Source organism: Panthera uncia (assembly GCF_023721935.1).
Source record: "Panthera uncia isolate 11264 chromosome A3 unlocalized genomic scaffold, Puncia_PCG_1.0 HiC_scaffold_11, whole genome shotgun sequence".
Taxonomy (NCBI): domain Eukaryota; kingdom Metazoa; phylum Chordata; class Mammalia; order Carnivora; family Felidae; genus Panthera; species Panthera uncia.
Genome location: NW_026057578.1, coordinates 33,134,056 through 33,153,991, shown reverse-complemented (window position 1 = coordinate 33,153,991; position 19,936 = coordinate 33,134,056). Strand labels below are relative to the sequence as shown.

The window sequence follows — 19,936 nt, the reverse complement described above, 5'->3', positions numbered from 1 at the left end:
TATATGTTTTTTAATTTTTTCATTTATTTATTCAGCAAATATTTATTGAGCACTTACTGCACCAGGTATATACAATGCCCTGGAAATGTAGAGATTCACATGTTTATAATCAGCTATGTTCAAAGATGTCAGTGGATTGTTCTTGGATCATGTCTTCTGGTCCACATATATCTCTGGGATCTCAGGGACTAGACAGTGAGATGTAATGAGAAGATTAATGACCTTTTAGAATCATCTTGGAATTGGCTATTCTACCCCTCTAGAGAAGTATGAACAATCCTTAGAGAGGGTGAAAAATTGTGCTTAAGTCTGGTTGCATCTAGGGGCCTGGCTGGACAGAGAAATGTGTGCCTTGCTTTGGACAGCCCTTTCTCTTGCTGGGCTGGGCCTAATCTCAATACTTGTCTTGAAGTAAATGCAACCCATCATGTTGACTTTTTAACCCCCTGTAACCTCCTCATAATGTGAAAGATCAAAATATTGCCCACTTTCAGTTTGTTACTGTTTTTCAGGAAAGTTGGTTTGTATGCGTCATTGTATTGAGTATTGCATGGCATTTACAGGCATGCTTCCGCCCAGGTTGAGATAAAAGGGTTTGTAAATGATGACCTAACAGCACCTTTGTGCCTAAATCTTATTACAGAATTTGATCATTTAACACTTTTTCCCCCTTTATTTCCTTTCCTAAGGCATTTTTTCCCTGTGTGTGCATGTGTGTTTGTCTTATTCTTTTTTTTTTTTTTAATGTTTATTTATTTTTTGAGAGAGAGAGACAGAGGTGGGTAGACAGGGGCAGAGAGACAGGGAGACACAGGATCCCAAGCAGGCTCCAGGCTTTGAGCTGTCAGCACAGAGCCTGACGTGGGCCTCGAATTCACGATCTGTGAGATCATGACCTGAGCCAAAGTCAGACGCTTAACCGACTGAGCCACCCAGGTGTTCCTGTCTCATTCTTTGGCAGACATTCTTTCCTACCTCTCTTTCTCCCCCACCACTTTCTTCTCCTAACATAAAAATAATAGATGCCATATTTTGTAAAAATAGTTCGGGAATGGAATAAAATGGAAAATAAATCAGGGGTAAGAATCAACATTTTCACAATGTTGAACCTGCCCATCCAGAACTTGGCATATCTTTCCATTTAATCAAGTCTTTTAAAAAATATATTTAATCATTATGTTGTACCTGAAACTAATGTAATGTTATATGTCAGTTATACTTTAATAAGATGACAGACAAAAGCTATTAGGAAAATTTAAAAAATACACAAAAATAGGGGTAGTACAATGAACCCTCATCATCCATCATCCAGATTTATCAGTTGTATCAACATACAGCCAATCTTGGTTCATCTATATCTCCTGCCCTCTACCCCTTGGTGGAATAATTTACCTACTCTAACATTCACCCATTGTATGTAAACAATCAGTGATATCAAGTCTTTTAAAAATACCTATTGCATTTATCCACTCAGTATTTTGACTTGAGTTGAGGATTTTTAAAGTGTAATTTAAACAGATTTAAGCAGATTTTTAAAAAATTTTTAATGTTTATTTATTTTTGAGAGAGAGACAGAGACAGAGAACGAGCAGGGAAGGGCAGAGAGAGAGAGAGACAGAATTTGAAGTGGGCTCCAGGCTTCAAGCTGACAGCACAGAGCCTGACACAGGGCTCGATGTCACAAACTGTGAGATCATGACCTGAGCCAAAGTTGGATGCTTAACCAACTGAGCCACCCAGGCACCCCATTTAAGCAGATTTTTAAAGTATGCCTACTTGGTGGCATCCCAAAATATTCAGTGTCCAGTGATTTTTTTGTGAGCATTGTGAACATTGTGTCCTATTTTGTGAGCATTGATTAATTTTATTTACTGCTTTTTCCATCTGGGTATTATTCAGCAAAACAAAATATCTCTCCATTTGTACTAATGTATTTTTGTGACATTATTCTGTAAATATTTTCCTTTTACTTGTGTCCTATGTTAGTACTTTAAAATGGATTTCCAGCACATGTTACTGTTTGTTAACAATAGTTTATAATAAGCATAGCTCGACCAACTCTTAAAATCTTCATAAGGCATATTTGATCTCAATCTCTTCTTATTTCAAATTTTATCTTCCTTTCTGTATTAGTTTCCTTGGACAACTGTAAATTACTACAAACTTAGTGGCTTAAAACAATGGAAATTTACTCTCTCACAATTCTGGAGACCCAAATTCCAAAATCAAAATGTTGGCAAGGTGGCTTCCTCTGGAGGCTCTGTGAGACTGTCTGTTCCATGCCTCTCCTAGCTTCTTGTGGCCAGCGTGGCTTCCCTTGGCCTGTAGCTGCATAACACCCATCTCTGACTATGTTTTCACATGGCCTTCCTTCTTCTCTGTGTCACACTTCCTTCTTCTTATGAGAACCTATCCTAAATCCAGGATAATCACACCCCAAGATCCTTAATTTAATTATATGTATAATGACCCTTATTCCAAATAAGATCATATGCATAGGTGTGGGGGCTTAGGAGTTGGATGTATCTTTTTAAGAGACACTATTCAATCCACTATATTTCTAAACAGGAATCTTTTCTGGATTCCTATTTTAACACCTGCATATAAAATCTTGGCTGTGTTAGAGCTTTATGACCTATTTATGATGTTTTCTAGGATCATAGGAACAAAGCGAGGCCCTTAACATATTGCCAGGATGACAGCCTAACCTTCCAGTTTGCTTCCTTCCATCTTATCCTTCCCTGATCCATTATCCAAAGAGCTGCCAGGTGACTTTTCCAAAGTGTAAATCTGATTATGATTCTCACTTTTTTAGAGTAGAGGTAATGGAGCTTTGAATAAAGTCCTAACTCCTCATACAACATTTTTAAAGGCTGTGAATGATCCCTTCATCCTGTCCTGTCAGTACTCTGATCCTTCACACTTACTGTTCTCTCTGCTTAGATTAGAACATTCCCTGAGCCCTCTCTGGCCGTTACTCTTACTTTAGATCTTAGCATGGATGCTCCTTTCTCTGTGGGCCCTCTGAGATCACCCAGCTCCTGAGTGTCCCGTAGCATCCACATTCTGAGTCATGGCATTTGCCACTTGGAATGTCATTACCCCTATGTTTACCTCTTTTCATCTGTGGGTGATTCAGTCCACAAGGAGGAAGGAGGTACCACGTTTGTCTTGTTCACAGTTGTGGCCTCAGTTTCTAGAATGGTGCTTAGATCATGTTGAATGAAAAAAATAATGTAAAAAAACAGAGTTCTGGTTGAAGTCCCAAGTGTTTATTTCTAATTCCTCTTCTATTTAAGAAAGTGTCATTTAGCCAGCTTAGCGTATAGCTTCTACTTTCTGAGAATGCTTCAGACTGCCACATATCTTTGGAAATGATTTGCATTTGGGGGCACCCACTGGCAATACATCTTCTGTCCATCAGATCTCACATTGATGGGTCTGCAACTGGTTTGCCTAGTTTAAAAGAGGCCCTTGTGAAAATTGTCTGCCATTAGTGGGGCACTCAAAATAGTTTGACCCTGAAAAATCATAACCTATCTGGAAAGTAGTATAATTTGGGTTCGTTGTAAGAATAACTTTGAAATAAAATATCTTATGTATTATAGTAATTTGTGAAAATATTCTTAAACTTTGGCTAAGTTTTTCCTGGGGAATTGATATTCATACATTAGATTCTAGCAGGGAAATATGCTTCTGTTTATCTATATCAAGTGTCTTTGGAAAAGCTTGCTCTTGTGCTTCCCTTTAGTTAAAAACTTATTTCTCTATTTTGTTTTACAGATTTTTTTCATATGTTGATGATATTGATTAGCTATTCTTCTTTTATAGTTATGCCCCTTGGTGTCCGTCCTGCCAGCAGACTGACTCAGAATGGGAGACATTTGCAAGGAACGGTGAAACACTTCAAATCAGTGTAGGCAAAGTGGACGTCATTCAAGAGCCAGGTGCTGTACATGTTGGACATGAAATGCAAAAGCTTATTACTTTTAATTTTGAATTTTTTATTTAAATGTATTTATTTATTTTAAAATATATTTTTGAGAGAGAGAGAGACAGAGAGACAGAGAGACAGAGCATGAGCAGGGGAAGGGCAGAGAGAGAGGGAGACACAGAATCCGAAGCAGACTCTGGGCTTGGAGCTGTCAGCACAGAGCCCGACGCAGGGCTCAAACTCAGGAGCCACAAGATCATGACCTGAGCTGAAGTCGGATGCTTAACCAACTGAGCCACCAAGGTGCCACCCCTTTATTTTGAATTTTTTCAAACAAATAGAAAAGATGAAAGGCTAGGATATTGAGTACCCATGAACTGACCATCTAGAATCAACAGATAACATGTTAACATATCTGGGTCTGTCTATGTATGCTGGTGTTGACATACATATATTTTATATTGTTATTAATTTGCTGAGTCATTTGAAAATCAGTTGTAGACATCATGATACTTTACCCTTCAGTACTTAAGTATATTAAAATCTTTTTCATTATTTCCCATTTTGAACCAGGGTATAATCAGGGTTCACCAATTGAATTTGGTAGCTATACTTTTTAGTCTCCCTCATTCTAGAAAATAGTCCCCCATTTTTTTTCATGACATTGATACTCTGAAGAGAACAGGCTGGGGATTTGCCTAGGTGTTTCTCTGTAGGAACATTTAATTTATTCTTATATTTTCTGCAACTTGAATTTTGGTCTAGAGACATGATTCAGGTTAGACATTTATGGCCAAGAGTACTTCATAGGTGATCCTGTGACTTAAATTGTATTCTACCAAAAGACAAATATTATCACACATATTAAGACACGTTAGTGATGTTGAGTTTGAGCACTTGTTTAAGGTGATGACATTAAACATCTCCATTGTAAAGAAAAGACCCCATTTTGTGATTAGCATATAATCTATGGGGTGATACATGGCGTTGATGATCTTACCTGAACCAAATGATGATCTTACCCGAACCAAATATTTCACAGTGTGTTCCAGAATGGTGAATTTCTAATTCTGTTGTTTCATCTACATTTATTAGCTGTTAATGATATAATTTTTCAAAAGAAAGAGGGAAATAGAGGAAACTTTTAAATTCTGAAAAGATACACACAAGTAGTATTTGTAGTTTAAAAATAATTGTGTAAGGGTTTCCTGAGTGGCTCAGTCGGTTGAGCTGCCGATTCTTGATTTTGGCTCAGGTCATCATTCCAGGGTCGTGAGATCAAGCCCCAAGTCGACTTTGCACTGTGAACAGAGCCTGCTTGAGATTCTCTCTCTCTGTCTCTGCCCCTCCCCCAATGCTTGTGCATACTCTGTCTCTCTCTTCCCTTTACAAGGGAAAAAAGAAGGTAGGCATGGAGGTGTAGCAATTACTTTTCTGAAACACCAACAACTTTTGTGTTTTGTGCAAACATGAGTGCAAACATGAGTGCAAAAACACAAAGTAATGAATTACCAATTACTTGGACAGGAAAACTGATGGCGTCTGTTAAGATGAATGTGTTGACAAACCCCTGAAGAGAGATTTCTGTTAAAGCCATTACTTCTCAAGCCTCCACCTTTTTAATCATTTGAATCAAATCCATTTCTGCCCATCTGCTATTTAGAGCTGGACAATTATACTTACTAGTTCATGGTTTGGGCTATTAGAATGAGTTATTCCATTTGGAAGTCATGTCATTGCAATTACATTTTTGCTGTAAACTTTTTTTTGTCTTTTAGTAGTTTGAGTCCAGTGAAATCAGGTGTAAGCCTTGCTAATTAGTGGGCAGGAGACACATTTGATGATGTGTTTCTTGGAAATGCAGCTGGCCTATTCACATTTCAGTCGTTTGGTGTACCTGCCGTGAATTCACAGCATGATTTGAGTTAAAAGAATTAAACGATTAACTTTGTGATGGATTCACAAATCTAAAGGTTAACTGAATATAGTCTTTCCATCTAAAATGTAGATTTACAGCTACTATTTCCAGTGTGAATGGATTGAGTGCTTTTTTGATAAGGTAGAGAGAAATCTATTATAATGAAATATTTTAAAAACAAATTTATCATTGACTCATACTATTTATGTAAATGTAAATTATATATATTTGAAATATTTATCAAAGAAGAAGGAAAAAAGTCTTTGGTCCAGTATTCTTTAGGAATAGTGAAGAAACAAAGTCCAAAAAAAGGAAAAAATGATTGTTTTATGTATTAAAACAAGTTTTAAAGTATAGTTCTAGAATTATTTTAAATAGTAAAAATTTAAAAACTAACTCATAAATAAAAATTATGAGACAAAATTCCACACACATGATTGAGTGGCCTAAAGAATATTTCACTTCAGATTATACTATTTTATTTTATACTTTATTAAATCTAATGCTGTTAGGGCCCCTGGGTGGCTCAGTTGGTTGAGTATCCAACTCTTGATTTCGGCTCAGGTCATGACCCCAGCGTCGTGGAATTGAGCTGCGCTTCAGGCTCTGCAATGAGCATGGAGCCTGCTTAAGATTCTCTCTCTCTCTTTCCCTCTCTCCCTCTCTCTGTCCCTCCACCCCTCTCCCCTGCTTGTGTGCACACTCTCTCTCTCTCTCTCTCAAAATTTTTTTAATCTAATGCTATCAATTAATCTTTTAAAAGGGTTTCAGAATAATGTACTTATTCAAGAAATATTTGAGTTTCTACCATGTACCAGGTCTTGTTCTAGATGGCAGTGATACAGGGGCGCCTAGGTGGCTCAGTCGGTTAAGCATCTGACTTTGGTCATGATCTCACGGTTCATGAGTTTGAGCCCCATATCGGGCTCTGTGCTGACAGCTCAGAGCCTGGAGCCTCTTCACATTCTGTGTCTCCTTCTTTCTCCCTGCCCTTCCACCACTTGTGTGTTCACTCTCTTTCTCTCTCAACAATAAATAAACATTATAAAAATTAGATGACAGTGATATAGATAAATGATACAAGTAAATAAGGAATATAAAGACCTGGCTGCCCATTGAATTTACATTTTAGTGAAGGAGATAAATAGTAATGAGAGTAAAATGGAAAATAATGTCTGGTGGCAGTAAGGACTTGAAGAAAAAGAAAGGATAAAAGTGTAGAAAATTGTGAGAGGCACTCTTTTATATAGGATGTGCAGGGAAGGACTGTTTGATTAGATGTCTTGACAAATTGAGAAAGTGAATTTCAACAAGCCATAGAGGAGGAGCATTCCAGGCAGAGCAAATGGCATGTGCAGGCAGGGGTGTATTTGGCTTATTTGAGGAACCATATGATAGCCAGTGAGATACTCAAGATAAACAGAACTGGAGGGGTAGCTAGGGACCAGACCATGCAGGGTGTTCTTGGCCATGACAAGGAATTTAGATATTAGTATGATAGGAAGGAAGCTACTGGAAGGTTTTGTGTAGGGGAGTGACATGATATGGTTTATGTTTTGAAAGTTAAGAGGTTAATGTAGTAGTCCCAAGTGGAGATGATGGTGGCTCAGACAAGCAGCAGCAGTGATGAGTGATTGGAGTTGAGATACTACATTTGGCTGGAATATCCAAAAGGATTTCTTTATAGATTGGCTGTAGCATTTGATGGAAAGAAAGAATATGGAGAAGACCAAAGGGTTGAAGTTTAAGATGTTCAATAGAAAACCAAATAGAGCTGAGCTAGAGATATACATTTGAGGATCATCACTGTATATGGTATTTAAAAGAAGGGGAAGAATTGAGATCGCCTAGGGAGGATGTGCCAGAGAAGTGTTTTGGGGATTGGGAACCAGGGAAGTCTAACATGTAGAAGGAAAGAGCTAGTTCCAACAGAGGAAAAAGAGAAGCAGGTGAGGTAGGAAGGAGCTGGAGGAGTAGGGGGTCCTGGAAGCCAAATGAAGAGAGACGCATCTTAGGTTGTACTGACTCATTGGCAGACCTCCAGGGCAGCTTGACCCTATTCTTGAAAGTTCTTTGGGTATTTACTTCATTTTTACAAAGTCTAACATCCTGAATACTACATTTCCCCAATTTGAACATTTTACTAGATTTCTTTTTTTCCAGAGACAGAGAGGGCACAAGTGAGCCAGGGGCAGAGAGAGAGAAGGAGAGAGAGAATCCCATGAGAAGGAGAATCCCATGAGAGAGAGAAAAGTGGGGCTCAGGCTTACCCGATGTGGGGCTTGAACTCACCAACTGTGAGATCATGACGTGAGCTGAAGTCAGATGCTTAACTGGCTGAGCCACCCAGGCACCTCTGGATATTTCCGTATACAGATTGGTGTTTGGTCACAGATCTCCATTGGTATGTACTTTCATCAGGGCTGCCTTGCCAACACTGCTAGTAAGGCATAATTTCATTTCTTTTCCTTGCAAATAAAATTTAAAAAGAAGTGAAAGCAAGAATTTCTGAAGTGTTTATGCGTGCGTTTAGTCATGCCTGTAACTCTTCCAGGGGTATATCTCAGAAGAGATTTTTTTTTGTAGGTATTTTGAACAGAAAATAAGATTTCAGAATTATCAAGATTGGGGATTATAAACACATTGCATTTTACAGCTGAGATGTAGAAGTCAAGGAAAGGAAAGGCCTTAGATTAGATCAGATTACATCGTCTGTGTAATACTACATAGGCCAGGCGATAGGTATTTCAGTTGCATGCTCTTTGGGAAAGTCAGTGTAATGAGTATGTACTTGAACCTTCTGTTCCAGGCAGATGAGCTTAGTTGTCAAGGGCAGGAAAACAGTAGCTGCTCATAGAGCACCCGTGGGTGATGGTTTTTCACTAGACTAGAGGTAAACCAGACTCCCACCACGGTCAAGAATAAGCATTATGTTTAAGTTAAGCAAAAGCTGTTAGTTGACTGTTAGTTAACTGTGTTTCAGTTAATGTTCATATTTTAATTTGATAATTATAAAAATTAGTCTTTTGTATTCTATTATATTGACAACTTTATTTCCGTCTCAAAGGTAAGGTTAGTTCTTTTTTTTATTATTGCTTTCCTTCTGCTACTCTTTTGGTGATAATAACTAACATTTAGTTAAGCATTTACTTCAACCTATAATTGTTAGGCACTTATATACATTTTAGTTTCATAACAACTCTAGAGAGAACTATTTATCTCTATGTTACTAAGAAACCTGAGGCTCAGAGAGGTTAAATAACATGCCCAAAGTAGCACAGCTAATAATGGTAGAACAAAAGCTGGTAGCTATCTCCATTTTTTAAATATTTAACTTAAATAATTTCTATTGTGTTTTTGCATATCAAAATATAGTTCCCTGATGTAATTTTTCTTTCTATAATCTTTTAATTCTTTTTTTCTTTAAGATAAGCTTTCATGTTTAAGATAAGCTTGCTAATAAGAAATTAAAATTTTTCCTGAATTTTGGATTAATGCCTCTTTTATGTTGCAATAAATCTTCATTTTAAAGTGGAAGTTTCCCTTAAAGTAAAGAAGACATGCAGAAATGTTGGCAGACCTTGTGACCAACCTTTATCTCCTTTAGTTAAAGGTTTAGAGTACACTTGTTTCTTTTACACTTTCTGAAGTTTGTTGCAGTGAATCATTATGCAGACTTTGAAATGAGCTGCTGATCTGTTGTTGTAATCCTTTGTTAAGATCCACACTTTACTTGTTTTTAAAACTTGAAGTTCACAACCTCAGCTGGTACTTCTCCGTTCCAGGGTGGTCATGTTTTAACTTTTCAGGTAATGAAAGGTTCCCTTGATACTTGATGGTATCAATACTAAATACATTTTTGGAGCACTGACATGAAACCCAAAGCTTTCTGACATTGTTAACCTCTCAGAAATGTCATTTATTTGAAGTGATTATCCTATGGTGTCAGATCTTCAAGGAGTTAGTAATGTGTCATAATCTCAGGGCTACATTAATTGTTCTTGATTTTGTGGTTGATTGTCCTGAATACAGCCTCAGTGACGATATATTATCCCAGACAGCAAACTGAACTCATATCTCAGTTAGGAGCTATGATTTTATTATTAGTATCCTGCATGGGTTTTCATTTAAAGGAATACTGAGAGAGAAACATAAATGAAAGTTTTGAGGTGTTACAATTTATTAATAATGATCTTTATTTTAATTTTTTAAGTGTTTATTTAATTTTGAGAGGAAGAGAGGGAGAGACAGAGAGAGCACGCACATGCACGCAGGGGGAAGGGCAGAGAGAGAGGGAGACCCAGAATTGGAAGCAGGCTTCAAGCTCTGAGATATCAGCACAGAGCCTGACACAGGGCTCAAAGCCCATGAGATCATGACCTGATCATGACCTGAGCTGAAGTCTGATGCTCAACCAACCAAGCCACCCAGGCATCCCAAAAAGGATCTTTATTTTAAATAAGCCTTAACTGATGGTCTTATAAATTGGTGCAGTAGTTCTGGAAAACAGCACAGCAATTCATATCAAGAGCCATAAAGTTCTTATACCCTTTATTCTAGGAATTTTGGGGATGAGCATCCTTATAGCCTGAACCAGAAAAATGTAGAAAATTCTCAGAGACTATCTGTCATTATTTTCTCTATTGTGTTTTTTCATGGGCACATTTATTTGTAAAGACACGTTATCCAAAATAGTGTCTGATTTCCAAAGCACTTAACACTAAGTTAGTTTATTACGTCCTATTTTATCCTAACTTTTAACCAGAGATTTAAATACACAGCATATTAGTTCGGATGTATTTAGTACTTATTCTATGTCAAACGCTGCATTCTGTTTGCTTTATAAATAAGAAATCATTTAATACTAAAAAATACTGAGATAGAAATAATGATATCCATTTATGTGAAAACTGATGGTTTAAATTTACTGCCCCAGATTAAAAACTAATAAGAACCAGAAGTGGGATTTGACTTCAGGCAAGCTGGCCTGTGAATCTGGAAATACTGTTTATAAATACTGTGTAAGTTAATGTGTTTTATGAAATATTTCTTATGTTTGTTTACTTTTAATTTATTGCCATGGCCAATGATGACCAAGAATGTATGAAGGATTTTAAAGAACAAGTAAAAAATATTGCCTTCAGTGATGCCTGACATTTGTTAGAAATCCTATCTATTTCTTCTGATAAAAAAAAACAAACAAACAAAAAAAAACCAACCTAAATAGAGACTTGAAGTAGTGATGGGATACTAATTTGTTTATGCATTCCATTTTAAAGGCCATGTAAATAAAGCATAATTCCCTAACACTGTAACTCCGCTTGTACAAAGTTTGGAGCAGTCAAAACAATCTGTAGCTAGGGAAGAATTAAAATATGAAACTTTGTAATAAGCAAAACATATAATAATCTTCAGGTCTTTAGGATTACCAGTACTTTTTCTATGGCAATTTAGATTTGGAATTCTACTTAAAAAAACCTTTTCTCCTTGATAGAGGGAGTTCCAAGCTTGTTACAGGTGAGAATGCCCTGTTGACACAGACGCTTGTTAGAGTTCTGTTACTGCCAGTACAACCTTTAAAAAAAAAGGTGCAGGGATAAATGTATGAACTTTATGTTTCTTTTTGTAACATTGACTTTTACTGCCTTCAGAGTACTGTGTTTGCTTTTAAGTGCCATAGGGGATGTTTTAGAATTGCTTGGCTTGGTATGAGAAAAAACAGAGAACCCTTCTTTGGGAAGACTCATCATTAATGAATAAATTATTTTGTTGAGTATAGATTTAGTTTATAAAGTAGGTATCGACAAATATCCCTTGTTGTTAAAAATAAACCTTCTGTGTTTCAAACTGCAAGTTATCCCAGAGATGTAACATTTGAGCCACATTATTTAAATAGGCATTTGATTTTGTCCAGACTGTCCTTCAGTGGGAAAGGCAGAAGTGGTGAGAAATGAGGAAATGCTGTCTCTGCCAGCTTACCATGCTGGCCAGCGGAGTCCTTTAGTTTTCTCTTTGCCAGAACTGGGCTTACTCTCTTGTGGTGCCCACATCAACATTATTTATTGGTGAACATTTAAAGGGCAGGGATCTGTTCTTTACTCCTAGTCTCATGCAAGTTTTTGTTGTATGCCCCTTTCCTTCATATCATGCATCTCTGTTTCTGGTCATGATTACCTGATTAAACTCTATCCCTCTGCCACTAGACTGTGGCAGAACAGTCTATGTCAAACGCTGTTCTTCCTTATCTATGTGTCTTGAGCCATTATTACAGTCCCTGAAACAAAGAAGATGCCTAGTAAATATTGGATCAGTGACGAAGGGTTTTATTTATCTTTATTTTCACATGTACCTAGGAAAGCATTTGATATGTGGTTATCGTTTTGTAAGGGTTTGCTAAGACAAATTGAAACAATCCATTAAAGTACACAGAGTTCCTTGACAGAAATTACAAATTTTATAAATGTACAAAAATTATAATGACCTTATAATTTCATATTCTTTGTTGTTTTTAAACCTATAATTGATTTGATATCTATAATTTATATTTAATATGTACTATTTTTAATTATGTGCTATTCTATTTAATATGTGCTAAGCACTTAATATACTTACCTTAACTTCAGAACAATTCAGTCAGGCTTTTATATACCCATTTCACAGAAAGGTTAAGTAATTTATCTAAGGTCACAAAGCTAGTAACTGGAGAATTTAGTATTTAACCCAGATTGCATGACTCTAAAATTTATCCTTTCAGCCACCATACAGTTCCAAGCAATGCACAAGCCAGAAAACTTTAGTGTAACACATCAAAGATAAGCACATTGTCAGTCATCAGAAAGTGGTAGGTAAATAAAAATGGATAAAAATAAGATATCTTTAAGTAAAAAAAAAACCCAAAAAACAAACAAACAAAAAAAAAAACAAAAAAACTAGTAAATGTGATTAAATAACTGGAATGATTTTAATTACATGGCTATGAAAACAAGCTCAAGGCTGCTTATTCTTACAATGTAAGTTAGGTGCTTGGGGTAGTCTGAGTTTGACTTGTAACTTTTTTTGTTTGTGCCCCTTGTAGGTTTAAGTGGCCGCTTCTTTGTCACTACTCTCCCAGCATTTTTTCAGTAAGTTTAAATAATTTTCTGGTTAGACACTAGAAACATTAGAAAAGATTCGAAAGCAGTAGACGTGTATCAAGAATTCTAAGTTGCCTTCCATAACCATTGCTCATTCAGCTTAAAATTTGAAGAGAGAAATACTGGTGTGTGTATTTAATGATAGCTGGAAGGAGAGAGGGATGCCCAGAGTACAGCAGGGGAAAGGCACCTAGTGTCAGGCAGGGAGTAGGACAGGGGTGGTCAAAGATAATTTCTCTGATGATATATAAGTTAGGAATTGGGCTAAGCAGACAGAGTGGAGAAAACCTTTCCAGGTACAGGAGATATGGAAAAGCCTGGAAGAAAATGAGATACCTTCTGAGGACTGTAATTTGTTCTGGCCTATGGAGTACATTTGGATCATCCTGGGTGATGAGGTTAGAGAGGCTCAGGTAGAGTTACAGGGAAGGGAAAGGAAGGGGGATAGATCCTGGAAATACTTAGGATGTGAGATCATTGGAACATGGTGACTAATTAGCTATAACGAAGGAAGAGCCTGTAATGGGTACCAATAAGCCATGTAGAATTTGTAAAAGCTATTGAGGAGCCATTAGAATAAGATGAAGTTTGGAAGATAGAGGCCAGAATGGACAAGATAGTGTGAAGTGCCTCTGTTAATTCCAAATGGAGAAGTTTAGGTGCTGGTTTGATTTCCATATCTAAAGCTCAGAAGAAGGATCTAGACTGAAGACATGTATTTGGGATTCCTCAACATTGAGGTACATAAAAATGCAATGTATCTAGAGAGAATGTATACTGTGGAAGGAGAAATAAGTTAAGGATAGAACCTGGTGTTGACCAATATTAGAACATCTGCAAAGGAAGACAGGGAGTGAGGAACTGAACAGGGGTGGTCAGAGTAATAGGAAGAAGCCAAGAGAGCTCATGTCATAAAAGCCAACAGGAAGGAAGGGATTTTCACAAGTGGGCAGTGCCAGTGAGCATAAGAGCAGTTTCTCTGGAGTCATGGAAGCAGAACCACCAATCACATGAGTAGTGAATAAACAATACAGGAGGAGAAAATGGCAAGTGTAGACTCTTCCCTTAAGGAAGCTGGACCATGGCGAGAAAATGAGAGGAAGGCCGAGGGGCATGGAGAATACAAGGTGTTTTGTTAATTTTGACAGGGGGGATTTGAATGACATAAATTTGGAAGTGTGGATGCAGTTTTTTAAAGCTTGATAACAATTAATGTTTTGCTGTTGTAAGAGAAAAATTGAAATCATCTGTAGCAAAAATAATAAAAAGAAACTTGGTAGATTAGACACTGCCAAGAACTTTGCTTGTGGTCCCAAATTGTGCAGTGATAAAATTACACATAGAATATATTGTGCTTGCTGTTTTGGAATTTCTCAGCTGTAACAGATTAATATAATGCATACCTTCTGATTTATGCTTACCTATAATTGTTTTCTTCATTTGAGCCAAGTTAAAATTCAAAGTAGAGTTCACATGTAAAATTAGTTGTTGTTTTGGTTTCTATTACCTATAACACTTATCATTTTAATAGATTTATTTTCTATTTGTTTTTATAATTTATAGTGCAAAGGATGGAATATTCCGCCGTTACCGTGGCCCAGGAATCTATGAAGACCTGCAGAATTATATCTTAGAGAAGAAATGGCAATCAGTTGAGCCTCTGACTGGCTGGAAATCCCCGGCTTCTCTGACGTAACTTGTTATTATTATTATTTTTTTATGACAGGGTGTTTTTATAAAACAGAGGTATCAAGTTAACAGTCCATAGGCATTCAAGGTCTACATTTTTCTTCATATTCACTTCTGATTACCCAGACTACATACTGACCATGCTTGGCCTGTGTTGTGTTTCTGGTTTTATGACCCACATATGTTTCAGCCAGTTGTTAGTATACTAGGAATTAAGTATTCAGATTCAGGTGGATTACAAAAGCCTTTCCTCTAGCTTTTGCACTAAGGCATATCAACTTTTTTGTCTTTACAAAATATGATATTGAATATCATTTACCATTCTTTCTTCTGAAGCTATCGTATCTATGTGGAAATAAAACCTATGGTGTCTTTGGCTGCCTCGCGTAACACTGCTGGGGTAACTTTTGTTCATGATGGCAAACTGTATAATTCTTGGTGAAGTACATAATGCCAGACCATATTAACTTTTTTCCACAGTTGGTTTTAAATTTGAATGAATTGTGATAATTGCAGTTAATATTATGTTAGTTTACACAAGTATAGGGAATATTCCTGGTGAAATAGAATCAAATCATGCAATATTTCAGGAATAAATCATGAAATAGTATTTTATAAAATACCCAAGAAATACATAGCTTACTGTAAAAGCAGTTCATCTTTGACATTTCATTCTACAAATATTTGAGTACTGATTTTATGCCAGATGCTATTCTAGGTGCTAGATATTTAACAGGGAGCAAGACAGAGTTGGTCCCTCTGCTCTCTTTATGAAACTTAAAGTAAGACATATTAAGAAAAACAACTAGGGATATAAAGAATCTTAGTCTGGATAAGGGCTATTAAAAACAAACCCTTACTAAGACAGGGATGAACTATGGGGGCATGGGCGTCCATTGGATGACAGGCAGAGTAGCAGGCAGATCTGAAGGATAGAATGACCTAGCTGGGTAAAGAGCAGGGGTAGGAATATTCTCAACAATGGGTATAGCATGGCCAAAGGCCCCAATTTGGAAAGAGCTCATCGTGCTGAGGAGCAGAAACAAGGTTGAGCACAGGGAAAAGGATTAGGGGTGGTATACACCGAGAAAGAGAGGCAGGAGCCAGATCATATGGGTCTGGGTCTCATTTTGGACCTTGGATGTTATCATTGCATACAATTAGAAGATGGCTCTTAGGAGGAGAGGTTGGAAGGGGCACAAATAGATGAGGGGAGACAGTTAAAAGCTGTTGCAGTGTCCAGCCTAGGGATGGTTGTAGTACCTATCAGTGTGTCAGCAGTGGGAATTGAGAGAATGGATGGATTTAAAATAAGTTTGAGATGCAGACTTCTTTCTAGAGCTCTCAGGTTGAATGTGTAGAGATGGGTCTCCATAGAGAATTGAGGAACAAAGTGTGTGGATGGTATTTAAACCTTAGAAGGGAGGGGATCACCTAGAGAGAGGTAAAAAGAAAAGTGCTTGGGACTGAGCCAGGAGACACCCCAAAATTAAGATTAGAGAAGAAGTCAGCAAAAGGAAACTGAAAATGAGTACCAATGAGGCCGGCAGACAGTTAAGGGTGTACGATTTCCTAGAAGCTAAGCAAAGAGTGCTCAAGAAAGAGGGAGTAGTCACTTGTGTCCTGTGTTACCAAGGTTAAAAGATCGAGTCCGAGACATGGATGTTTGGTAAAGCAGTGCAAAGTCATCATGGTCTTGACAAGTAGTGATAATGTAGTAGTGAGGATGGAAGCCAGATGTGATGGTTAAAGGTATGGTGAAGAGAAGAAACAGTAAGCATAGCTACTCTTTGGAGACGTTTGTGAAGTCTAAGAATGTGCTTTTTAAAAGAAAAGAGGGGATAGAACATGTTTTCATGCAGAAGAAAATGATCCAGCAGAAAGGGAGAAATTACTAATGTAGGAAAAGGAGTGGCAGAAAGAGCCAAGTCATTAACAAGACTAAAGTGTCCAAGACTAAAGATCCAAGACGCAAATCGAGGAATTAGACTGTGGTAGGGCAGATCAACTTTCTCTGCTGTAACAGGAGGAGGTAGATCAGGTGTACACCAGGCTCAGATTTGATGGTGGGAAGATAAGAGAGGTCACATAATGGCTTCTGATTTCACAGGGACATACAAGGAGTATTTGTTAGCTAAGCATGCATGGAAAGGGGAGGGTGTGGAAGGTCTGAAGAGAGGGAAAAGACATGAGCTATCATCTCAAGTGGAGCCTAAGACAATGCAGTATTGAGTGCTTCCTGAGGTTTGTGACTGGGAAGGGGGAGTAGTCAGTCATGTGGTTTTCTCCAGAGACACGCAGCTGCCCCGGGTTGGGGTTTTTGCCAGGTATGTACAATGGTGGGAGAAAGGGCCAGGGGGGTTGAATGTATTTATAGCAGAGGAATTGAAATGAAGGCTATGAAATCTAAGCTTTATGGGAATGGAAGTTAATCCAGGAGAGAGGACAACATATTGCAAAAAGTGGAGGGGCAGATCCTTATGACCTAAGCTTTGTTTTGGTTTGTTTCATCATAGTATATATCACCAGTGGTTCTCCTTCTCTTCATTTATTAATTTTTTTTTAGGATGTCTGGAATGGCTGGTCTGTTTAGCATCTCTGGCAAGATATGGGTGAGTAATTAAATATACCTTTTGTGACTATCTTGGCAGAGAGGTTTTTAAGGAGTAAGAATGTAGCTTCTAAGCAATAGGAAAGTAAACACTTATAAGTACTTTTATAATTCACTTTTCTCCTTACGGCACACAATTGCTCTCATGTGGAGTCCCCAGTAGAAACGTGTCTCTGTGTAGAAGGGCATAAATTGAACATGGACCTGTAACTACTGTGTCAAAGTCCTATTCTGTGTGTCAGGGATCAGCAAACTATATCTTGGGGACTGGCCACCTGTTTTGATAACTTTTATTAGAACACATTAGTTTTCATTCATTGCCTGTTGTCTAGAACTACTTTCATGCTATGATGGTAGAGTTGAGTAGTTGTGACAGAGACCATGTGTCCCACAAGCCTAAGATATTTACTCTGTGACAATTTAAGAAGAACTTTGAGTGTCCCTTGTATATGTGATTTTATCATTTCCCTGAGTCATTTCAGTGAGTTAGAACTGTTATTTAGGTTAAAATTTGAACAATTATATAATCTTGAATGTGTTACGTAATCTTTTACTTCCATTTTTGTGTAGGATGGGCTAAATTTTGCCAAATTTAACAAACTTGCTGTGGAATTAAATATATATCCTTAAAGTATTTCAAAAAAATCTTTAGAAGTGTGTACTTATATTTGTCTTTTCAAACTATGATTCTAAGTCATGATGTCATATTTGGAACTTAACATTCAAGAAGTTCATAAGACTCTTCTGTTTCTCATGCACATCAGTGTATGTTTAGGAAATTTAAGAACAACCTTTTGCATCCTAGTTTTTCAGTTATATTTTATTTTCTGCCTTGTGAGGTAGAATAGTAACTTCAGAATTTTTTAAAAACAGAAATTAAGTTTGTCACTTGGATTCAGTATTTCTTAGTTAATGTTTGTTAATTATTTTTTGGCATTTGTGTATGATATTAAATAATAACTTGGATTTTCCCTCTCACCAGATAGCATGATTTTATATGGTTTCCTTCTACTATTTTCTTAACACTGATGAGAAGTTTATTCAGGATTTGAGAATTATGAATTGCCAACTGAGAATTGAGAGTAAGGATTTTACCTTTTGCAGTATGTTGACACTGAAGGTTGTCAGAGTCCTATATTCTGATAGCCATCTGAGAACGTTGTAGCCTTATAATGTCTAATTGAACAGGATACTCATAATAGATGGATTTCAGGAATCATGAGAGCAAGATCTTGGCATTGAACCTATAATAAGTGCAGGTCAAGAGATGAATTTGTTTAGTTGTTTAAGAAGAGCTTGGATGGAAGTTGGTCATCAATTTCACACATTGTAAAAGAGATGTATTTTCAAATACAGTATCTGGGAAGAAAAATGTAAAATAAGTTTATTTTCAAATACAGTATCTGGGAAGAAAAACAATTACTTTGACCTCATATAACTTGGCATTTGTGCTTTGATTAGCAAGAGTTTAGGTAAGGAGTTACAGTTTTTCATTTTATCATGCAAATAATTACAATATGTGGCATTGTTGTGTCAAGGCCAGGAGTGGGTATTTTATCTTCATACACACAGTGCTCCAGCCATGGGCAAGCATGGAAAGATTCTGTGTGGATGTGTCAGACTGCAAAAAAAAAGAGGGGGGGCATTTTGGAGAATAGAATATGATCTGTCTCTGAATAACCAATTGAGATGTTCTTCTTAGTGATTGAGGAGTAGAGTATATATGATATTTATATACCCATGTATATTTAGAATATATTTCCCAATATTTAAAAGGGGACAAAAGAAGATAGTTTTATAGAATAAACTTAAATTTGACACACAGTTACATTTTACACTCTACAGAATCGCTTTTATCTAATATTAATACCATATTTTCTTTTTTGTCAGTATTTGCCTGGAATGTTTTCCACTTTCAACCTTTTTAATTGCTTTTTCTGTTTTGAATGAGTCTTGTAAAATGCATACAGCAACAAGTAATTCTTTTAAATGATAAATTTAGTCCATTTATGTTTATTAGCATCAGTAATGTATTTGCCCTGACTATAGATTTTGTGTGTGTGTGTGGGGGGGGGGGGTGTGCGCGCACGTGCACGTTGGGGGTTAACGTGACTAAAAGAACATAAATGGTAAGTCTGTAGATTATTTTGATTTCTTCGTATGTGTATTCATTACCTTAAAAATCTGTGATAGAAATCATGTATCACCCTCTGTATCAGCATCTAGGTTTTTCAAGTCTCTTGGCAACTTTTGTAGTTTCTTCTTTTCTTAGAAACAAGTTTCCAGACTTGCATGAAATCTCTGGGAAGGGCTCTCACAACCTGTTTCCAGAATTGAGGCCTGGCCCTCTTATTCAAAGAGGGTATGATTTTCAGCCTGGTTCCCACCTCAGCCTTCAGGTGTAGTCTTGCCTTTTTACACCTAAAGAACCACTTACTGAGCCAGTCCTCCTAGCCGATTACCCAGCCCACTCAGCATATTTAGCCAGCCCATCTCCCTTGCCCAAGATCCTTTCATCAGTTGAATGTATAATTGTGGGGAACATAATCTGTTTATAACTCATGTCTAGACAATATAAAACTATAGTGCAATCATATTAACAGTGAACAAAAGAAACAGCATGTAGAGAGAGAGGGAGGGAGAGGGAATGG

At 37.1% G+C, this 19,936-nt stretch overlaps 1 protein-coding gene across 1 annotated transcript in view; it reads left to right on the top strand.

The window, feature by feature from the left end:
- TMX4 (thioredoxin related transmembrane protein 4) overlaps positions 1 to 19,936 on the top strand; it is a 44,374-nt gene that overhangs the window by 8,335 nt on the left and 16,103 nt on the right. The window contains exons 2-5 of the mRNA XM_049651124.1: positions 3,832 to 3,947; positions 12,928 to 12,973; positions 14,549 to 14,677; positions 17,241 to 17,286. Of these exons, the coding sequence (XP_049507081.1) occupies positions 3,832 to 3,947; positions 12,928 to 12,973; positions 14,549 to 14,677; positions 17,241 to 17,286 (337 nt within the window). The remainder of the gene's footprint in view (positions 1 to 3,831; positions 3,948 to 12,927; positions 12,974 to 14,548; positions 14,678 to 17,240; positions 17,287 to 19,936) is intronic.